This window comes from Hyla sarda, unplaced genomic scaffold (assembly GCF_029499605.1).
Source record: "Hyla sarda isolate aHylSar1 unplaced genomic scaffold, aHylSar1.hap1 scaffold_2238, whole genome shotgun sequence".
NCBI lineage: Eukaryota > Metazoa > Chordata > Amphibia > Anura > Hylidae > Hyla > Hyla sarda.
Genome location: NW_026608915.1, coordinates 38286 through 48107, shown reverse-complemented (window position 1 = coordinate 48107; position 9822 = coordinate 38286). Strand labels below are relative to the sequence as shown.

The window sequence follows — 9822 nt, the reverse complement described above, 5'->3', positions numbered from 1 at the left end:
CCCGTCCTTCCTTCCCCCATCCTGACCTCTCCCGTCCTTCCTTCCCCCATCCTGACCTCTCCCGTCCTTCCTTCCCCCCATCCGACCTCTCCCGTCCTTCCTTCCCCCATCCGACCTCTCCCGTCCTTCCTTCCCCCATCCCGACCTCTCCCGTCCTTCCTCCCCCCATCCCGACCTCTCCCGTCCTTTCCTCCCCCCCATCCTGACCTCTCCCGTCCTTTCCTCCCCCCCCCATCCTGACCTCTCCCGTCCTTTCCTCCCCCCCATCCTGACCTCTCCCGTCCTTTCCTCCCCCCCCATCCTGACCTCTCCCGTCCTTTCCTCCCCCCCATCCTGACCTCTCCCGTCCTTTCCCCCCCCCCCCCTCCTGACCTCTCCCGTCCTTTCCTCCCCCCCCCGTCCTGACCTCTCCCGTCCTGACCTCTCCGTCCTGACCTCTCCCGTCCTGACCTCTCCCGTCCTGACCTCTCCCGTCCTGACCTCTCCCGTCCTGACCTCTCCCGTCCTGACCTCTCCCGTCCTGACCTCTCCCGTCCTGACCTCTCCCGTCCTGACCTCTCCCGTCCTGACCTCCCCCCGTCCTGACCTCTCCCGTCCTTTCCTCCCCCGTCCTGACCTCTCCTGTCCTTCCCTCCTCTCCCATTGTGACCTTTCCGGCCCTCTCCCATCCTGACCCCTCCTCGACCTCTCGCGTCCTTCCCTCCCCCATCCTGAACTTCCCCATCCCGTCCTTCCCTCCCCGACCTCCCCCATCCTGACCTCCCCCATCCTGACCTCCCCCATCCTGACCTCCCCCATCCTGACCTCCCCCATCCTGACCTCCCCCATCCTGACCTCCCCCATCCTGACCTCCCCCATCCTGACCTCCCCCATCCTGACCTCCCCCATCCTGACCTCCCCCATCCTGACCTCCCCCATCCTGACCTCCCCCATCCTGACCTCCCCCATCCTGACCTCCCCCATCCTGACCTCCCCCATCCTGACCTCCCCCATCCTGACCTCCCCCATCCTGACCTCCCCCATCCTGACCTCCCCCATCCTGACCTCCCCCATCCTGACCTCCCCCATCCTGACCTCCCCCATCCTGACCTTCCCCCATCCTGTCCTTCCCTCCCCGACCTCTCCCGTCCTTCCCTCCCCCATCCTGACCTTCCCCATCCTGTCCTTCCTTCCCTCCCCCATCCTGTCCTTCCCTCCCCTATCCTGTCCTTCCCTCCCCGACCTCTCCCATCCTTCCCTCTCCCATCCTGACCTTCCCCATCCTGTCCTTCCCTCCCTGACCTCTTTCCTTCCCTCCCCCATCCTGACCTTCCACATCCTGTCCTTCCCTCCCTGACCTCTTTCCTTCCCTCCCCCATCCTGACCTTCCCCATCCTGTCCTTCCCTCCCCCATCCTGTCCTTCCCTCCCTGACCTCTTTCCTTCCCTCCCCCATCCTGACCTTCCCCATCCTGTCCTTCCCTCCCTGACCTCTTTCCTTCCCTCCCCCATCCTGACCTTCCCCATCCTGTCCTTCCCTCCCTGACCTCTTTCCTTCCCTCCCCCATCCTGACCTTCCCCATCCTGTCCTTCCCTCCCCAACCTCTCCCGTCCTGACTTGTGTGTCTTCCTCGTAGGAGCAGTGCCTGGACAGCTGTGCCTCCAAACTCATCCGTTCCAACCACCGCCTGATGGCGTCTTACGTGGCGCTGATGCCAGGGATGGTACAACGCAGGATGGCGGACTATGAGAACCTGAACAAGGAGGCGGCCAAGGAGCTGGCGGTCCCCCAGAGAGCAGCTCCAACCTATCTGACATCTCCAGTAACCCCGAGCAGGGGCCCTCGATGCCAGAGGCCCTGGATGCAACGGGCACACAGACTCCTATTTGAAGGCTCATGACTCCGGACTCTACAACTGTTCAGCCACCTCAGCCCTGGGACCTCTCTTTACTGGGGCCCCTACACACCCCCTCAGGAGCCCCTCCAGACTCGGCCATGTGGGGTTAATCCCGTTCTGGCTGCAGGACAGACTCCATGGTGTGGGCTGCATGGTGACGTTGGGTCCCGGACTCGTCTGTTGTCCTGTAGGGAGAAGCTGAGAGGACTTTGTTATTTTTTGGTCCTTTGTGCGCAAGTTATTCTAGCGCCAGGAACTAACCCCGGCCGGTGACCCAGGATCCTACTGTCATGTGGATATACCGGACACCTCCGGCTGGGACCTGTCTGCAGAGGGTCTTCTCCAGTCTGAACAGAGTCAGTGTCTCAGGGTGACAATAAATCTGCTCTATTATAAACCCTACTTCTGACCTCGCCCCTTTCTGCGTTATTTGTTATTTTTGTGGTGACTGTAGTTAGGACGCACCAAACCCCTCCCCCCTAGCTATGACATAATGGATCTACACATCCCAGCATGCTTTGTGTTTCACTTCTATTACCACAAAAGGGCAGAACTGAACATAACCTAGAGCGGTGGGTCTCAACCTTTTTTGCCTGAGTACCCTTTGACAGCTCATTCCCAAAAAATTGTCCCCCCTATTAGAGACATTTTGTAATGATTATAGTATAATTGATAGCCCTTACTTTCCTCTATAACAGCCCCTGTTCCTCTCCCCAGTCTCACGATTTACAGATGACTTCTTCTCTAACCGGAGTTGTTTACTTCTCTTCTCTATCTGGCCTAGACCGTCATTAAGATTTCTCCCATACAAGACGTCTCCACAGGATCAGCCAAACAAACATTTTAGGCTTCTTTCTGCAGTGCAAACCTCCTATTTACAAACTCCTCATGTTTATTGTCACACAGTAATAGTTCCCGCTTTGTGTCCCCATAAAGTTGTTAGGCCCCCTCTGTGCCCCCCAATATAGCTGTAGGCCCCCCCCCAATGCCCCCATATATAGTTGTAGGTCACCATACTGTCCCGCTTTGGTGTCCACTGCTCCTCTGGTCTGGGGACCTATTGTTATGGCTGATAGCAGTAGTTCCCCGATCTGCAGGGGCAGTGAAGCAACAAAGCTGATGGTAGTTACCGCCCACAGATGCCCAGAGCCCGCGCTTCCCCTTTGCTGTCCTTCTCCGCTCCTCGGTGCAGTGACGTCAGCCGACCATTTCTCTCAAAGTGGTCCAGACCAGTGGCTGTGGCTGCCATTAGGGATCGACCAATTATTGGTATGGCTGATATTATCGGCCGATAATCACGATTTTGGGCATTATTGGTATCGGCAATTACCTTGCTGATAATGCCCCGCCCGCACAGTGACCGACCCGCCGCACCGCGACCGCCCCCCCCGACCCACCGCACCGCGTTGCACCCCCCACCGTAGTGCTGGGCGGTATACCAGTATGAACCGGATAACATTTTTTTTTCTCCCACGGTAAGGATTTTTGCCCATACCGCTATACCGATCGGGCCCCTCCCCCACCCTCCGAGTCAATAAAAAAAATTAAACTTACCCGTAATGGGGGGTGGTCCGGGCCATCCATCCTTCGTGTAGTGACCGGCGGCATTCCGGGTGGAGGGTGAACCGGTCCGGGCTGTCCTTCTTCTCCGGGGGTGCTCTTCTCCACTCCGGGCAGGCTCCGGCTTAGTACGCTGCATAGACGCCGCTACACCGTGATGTCAGGTGCGTCGCTGCGCACGGGCATCACTGCGCAGCGGCGTCTATGCTGCGTTACTAGGCTCCGGCCTGCCCAGAGTGGAGAAGAGAACCACTGGAAAACTGCTTAGTACCCTTGGGGGTACTTGTACCCCAGGTTGAGAATAACTGACCTAGAATGTTGCTTTTCCTGGGTCCTAACAGTGGCTCTTAGTGCTAAAATACCCCCAGGACTTACTGTACGGCCAAAAAGTCACAAGAACAAGTAAGTGGCAAATATTATTATAAGCGGGTAGCAAGAATGGGAAGTAAATTATAAGACTGAAGATGGCAAGAATAGGCCATGATGAACTGAAACAGCTACAAAAACTGACCCTAGCTAGCTTTCCCTTATCTATTCCTTAACACCAGACATTACTGACCCTCCCTGTCCCTGCAAAAATCCCTATAATAACCCTGATCTGGAAACAAATCCGAGCAGAACAAAAAGCCTACACTAGGACCCAGGGAAAATAGCAAGGAATCGGAGACAAAAGCAGAAACTACAAAATCCAGACCCAAGGAAGATAGAAGCACAGAGCATTCACTATAGTCAGCACCAAACAGCAAAATCCAGAGCCAAGAGAGATAAAAGCAAAGAGCATATGCTATAATCAGCACCATACAGCAAAATCCTTACCCAAGAGAGAGAAAAGCACAAAGCATATACTATAATCAGCACCATACAGCAAAATCCAGACCCAAGACAGATAAAAGAACAGAGCATACACTATAATCAGCACCATACAGCAAAATCCAGACACGAGAGAGAAAAGCACAGAGCATATACTATAATCAGCACCAAACAGCAAACTCCAGAGCCAAGAGAGATAAAAGCACAGAGCATACACTATAATCAGCACCATACAGCAAAATCCAGACCCAATAGAGATAAAAGCACAGAGCATACACTATAATCAGCACCATACAGCAAAATCCAGACCCAAGAGAGATAAAAGCACAGAGCATATACTATAATCAGCACTATATAGCAAAATCCAGAGCAAAGAGAGATAAAAGCAAAGAGCATATACTATAATCAGCACCATACAGCAAAATCCAGAGCCAAAAAAGATAAAAGCACAGAGCATACACTATAATCAGCACTATACAGCAAAATCCAGAGCCAAGAGAGAGAAAAGCACAAAGCATACACTATAATCAGCACCATACAGCAAAATCCAGACCCAAGAGAGAGAAAAGCACAAAGCATACACTATAATCAGCACTATACAGCAAAATCCAGAGCCAAGAGAGAAAAGCACAGAGCATATACTATAATCAGCACCATACAGCAAAATCCAGACCCAAGAGAGATAAAAGCACAGAGCATACACTATAATCAGCACCATACAGCAAAATCCAGAGCCAAGAGAGAGAAAAGCACAGAGCATATGGTATAATCAGCACCATACAGCAAAATCCAGAGCCAAGAGAGAAAAGCACAGAGCATATACTATAATCAGCACTATACAGCAAAATCCAGACCCAAGAGAGAAAAGCACAGAGCATACACTGAAATCAGCACCATACAGCAAAATCCAGAACCAAGATAGATAAAAGCACAGAGCATATACTATAATCAGCACCATACAGCAAAATCCAGACCCAAGAGAGAGAAAAGCACAGAGCATACACTATAATCAGCACCATACAGCGAAATCCAGAGCCAAGAGATATAAAAGCACAGAGCATATACTATAATCAGCACCAAACAGCAAAATCCAGACCCAAGAGAGAGAAAAACACAAAGCATATACTATAATCAGCACCATACAGCAAAATCCAGAGCCAAGAGAGAAAAGCACAGAGCATACACTATAATCAGCACCATACAGCAAAATCCAGAGCCAAGAGAGAGAAAAGCACAAAGCATACACTATAATCAGCACCATACAGCAAAATCCAGAGCAAAGGAAGATAAAAGCACAGAGAATACACTATAATCAGCACCATACAGCAAAATCCAGAGCCAAGAGAGATAAAAGCACAGAGCATACACTATAATCAGCACCAAACAGCAAAATCCAGAGCCAAGGAAGATAAAAGCACAGAGCATACACTATAATCAGCACCATACAGCAAAATCCAGACCCAAGATAGATAAAAGCACAGAGCATATACTATAATCAGCACTTTACAGCAAAATCCAGACACAAGAGAGAAAAGCACAGAGCATACACTATAATCAGCACCATACAGCAAAATCCAGACCCAAGAGATAAAAGCACAGAGCATACACTATAATCAGCACCATACAGCAAAATCCAGACCCAAGAGATAAAAGCACAGAGCATTCACTATAATCAGCACCATACAGCAAAATCCAGAGCCAAGAGAAATAAAAGCACAGAGCATATACTATAATCAGCACCATACAGCAAAATCCAGAGCCAAGGAAGATAAAAGCACAAAGCATACACTATAATCAGCACCATACAGCAAAATCCAGACACGAGAGAAAAGCACAGAGCATATGCTATAATCAGCAACAAACAGCAAAATCCAGAGCCAAGGAACATAGAAGCACAGAGCATATACTATAATCAGCACCATACAGCAAAATACAGACCCAAAGAAGATAAAAGCACAGAGCATACACTATAATCAGCACCATGCAGCAAAATTCAGAGCCAAGAGAGAAAAGCACAGAGCATACACTATAATCAGCACCATACAGCAAAATCCAGACCCAAGAGAGATAAAAACACAGAGCATACACTATAAACAGCACCATACAGCAAAATCCAGAGCCAAGAGAGAGAAAAGCACAGAGCATATACTATAATCAGCACCAAACAGCAAAATCCAGAGCCAAGAGAGAGAAAAGCACAGAGCATACACTATAATCAGCACCATACAGCAAAATCCAGACACAAGAGAGAAAAGCACAGAGCATATACTATAATCAGCACCGTACAGCAAAATTCAGACCCAAGAGAGATAAAAGCACAGAGCATATGCTATAATCAGCACCATACAGCAAAATCCAGACCCAAGAGAGAAAAGCATAGAGCATACACTATAATCAGCACCATACAGCAAAATCCAGAGCCAAGAGAGATAAAAGCACAGAGCATATGCTATAATCAGCACCATACAGCAAAATCCAGACCCAAGAGAGAAAAGCATAAAGCAAACACTATAATCAGCACCATACAGCAAAATCCAGACCCAAGAGAGAAAAGCACAGAGCATACACTATAATCAGCACCACACAGCAAAATCCAGAGCCAAGAGAGATAAAAGCACAGAGCATATACTATAATCAGCACTATACAGCAAAATCCAGAGCCAAGAGAGAGAAAAGCACAGAGCATATGCTATAATCAGCACCATACAGCAAAATCCAGAGCCAAGAGAGAAAAGCACAGAGCATATACTATAATCAGCACCAAACAGCAAAATCCAGAGCCAAGAGAGATAAAGCACAGAGCGTACACTATAATCAGCACCATACAGCAAAATCCAGAGCCAAGGAAGATAAAAGCACAGAGCATACACTAGAATCAGCACCATACAGCAAAATCCAGAGCCAAGAGAGATAAAGCACAGAGCATACACTATAATCAGCACCAAACAGCAAAATCCAGAGCCAAGAGAGATAAAAGCACAGAGCATACACTATAATCAGCACCAAACAGCAAAATCCAGACCCAAGAGAGAGAAAAGCACAGAGCATATACTATAATCAGCACCATACAGCAAAATCCAGACCCAAGAGAGATAAAAGCACAGAGCATACACTATAATCAGCGCCATACAGCAAAATCCAGAGCCAAGAGAGAAAAGCACAGAGCATATACTATAATCAGCACCATACAGCAAAATCCAGAGCCAAGGAAGTTAAAAGCACAGAGCATACACTATAATCAGCACCATACAGCAAAATCCAGAGCCAAGAGAGATAAAAGTACAGAGCATACACTATAATCAGCACCAAACAGCAAAATCCAGAGCCAAGAGAGATAAAAGCACAGAGCATATACTATAATCAGCAAAATCCAGAGCCAAGAGATAAAAGCACAGAGCATATACTATAATCAGCACCATACAGCAAAATCCACAGCCAAGAGAGAAAAGTACAGAGCATACACTATAATCAGCACCATACAGCAAACTCCAGAGCCAAGAGAGAGAAAAGCACAGAGCATACACTATAATCAGCACCATACAGCAAACTCCAGAGCCAAGAGAGAGAAAAGCACAGAGCATACACTATAATCAGCACCATACAGCAAACTCCAGAGCCAAGAGAGATAAAAGCACAGAGCATATACTATAATCAGCACCATACAGCAAACTCCAGAGCCAAGAGAGAGAAAATCACAGAGCATACACTATAATCAGCACCATACAGCAAACTCCAGAGCCAAGAGAGAAAAGCACAGAGCATACACTACAATCAGCACCATACAGCAAAATCCAGAGCCAAGATAGATAAGAGCACAGAGCATACACTATAATCAGCACCATACAGCAAAATCCAGAGCCAAGAGAGATAAAAGCACAGAGCATACACTATAATCAGCACCATACAGCAAAATCCAGACCCAAGAGAGATAAAAGCACAGAGCATACACTATAATCAGCACCATACAGCAAAATCCAGACACACGAGAGAGAAGCACAGAGCATATACTATAATCAGCACCATACAGCAAAATCCAGACCCAAGAGAGATAAAAGCACAGAGCATACACTATAATCAGCACCATACAGCAAAATCCAGACCCAAGAGAGATAAAAGCACAGAGCATACACTATAATCAGCACCATACAGCAAAATCCAGACCCAAGAGAGATAAAAGCACAGAGCATACACTATAATCAGCACCATACAGCAAAATCCAGACCCAAGAGAGATACAAACACAGAGCATACACTATAATCAGCACCAAACAGCAAAATCCAGAGCCAAGAGAGATAAAAGCACAGAGCATATACTATAATCAGCACCAAACAGCAAAATCCAGAGCCAAGAGAGATAAAAGCACAGAGCATATACTATAATCAGCACCAAACAGCAAAATCCAGAGCCAAGAGAGATAAAAGCAAAGAGCATATACTATAATCAGCACCAAACAGCAAAATCCAGAGCCAAGAGAGATAAAAGCACAGAGCATATACTATAATCAGCACCAAACAGCAAAATCCAGACACAAGAGAGAAAAGCACAGAGCATATACTATAATCAGCACCAAACAGCAAAATCCAGAGCCAAGAGAGATAAAAGCACAGAGCATATACTATAATCAGCACCAAACAGCAAAATCCAGAGCCAAGAGAGATAAAAGCAGAGAGCATATACTATAATCAGCACCAAACAGCAAAATCCAGAGCCAAGAGCGATAAAAGCACAGAGCATATGATATAATCAGCACCATACAGTAAAATCCAGAGCCAAGACAGATAAAAGCACAGAGCATATACTATAATCAGCACCAAACAGCAAAATCCAGAGCCAAGAGAGATAAAAGCACAGAGCATATGCTATAGTCAGCACCAAACAGCAAAATCCAGAGCCAAGAGAGAAAAGCACAAAGCAAACACTATAATCAGCACCATACAGCAAAATCCAGACCCAAGAGAGAAAAGCACAGAGCATACACTATAATCAGCACCATACAGCAAAATCCAGAGCCAAGAGAGATAAAAGCACAGAGCATATACTATAATCAGCACTATACAGCAAAATCCAGAGCCAAGAGAGATAAAAGCACAGAGCATACACTATAATCAGCGCCAAACAGCAAAATCCAGACCCAAGAGAGAGAAAAGCACAGAGCATATACTATAATCAGCACCATACAGCAAAATTCAGAGCCAAGAGAGATAAAAGCACAGAGCATATACTATAATCAGCACCATACAGCAAAATCCAGACCCAAGAGAGATAAAAGCACAGAGCATACACTATAATCAGCGCCATACAGCAAAATCCAGAGCCAAGAGAGAAAAGCACAGAGCATATACTATAATCAGCACCATACAGCAAAATCCAGACCCAAGAGAGATAAAAGCACAGAGCATACACTATAATCAGCACCATACAGCAAAATCCAGAGCCAAGAGAGAAAAGCACAGAGCATATACTATAATCAGCACCATACAGCAAAATCCAGAGCCAAGGAAGTTAAAAGCACAGAGCATACACTATAATCAGCACCATACAGCAAAATCCAGAGCCAAGAGAGATAAAAGCACAGA

The 9822-nt window shown here is 47.4% G+C and overlaps 1 protein-coding gene across 1 annotated transcript; it reads left to right on the top strand.

Moving 5' to 3' along the window:
• Window positions 1–1613: 1613 nt before the first annotated feature.
• TIMM10B (translocase of inner mitochondrial membrane 10B) lies at window positions 1614–2278 on the top strand (the record flags this gene model as incomplete). Its single annotated transcript, XM_056553035.1, is given in 2 exon segments — window positions 1614–1763; window positions 1766–2278. Coding segments are annotated over 2 exon segments (254 nt in total), but the record flags the coding sequence as incomplete, so codon positions are not given.
• Between the last annotated feature and the right edge of the window lie 7544 nt (window positions 2279–9822).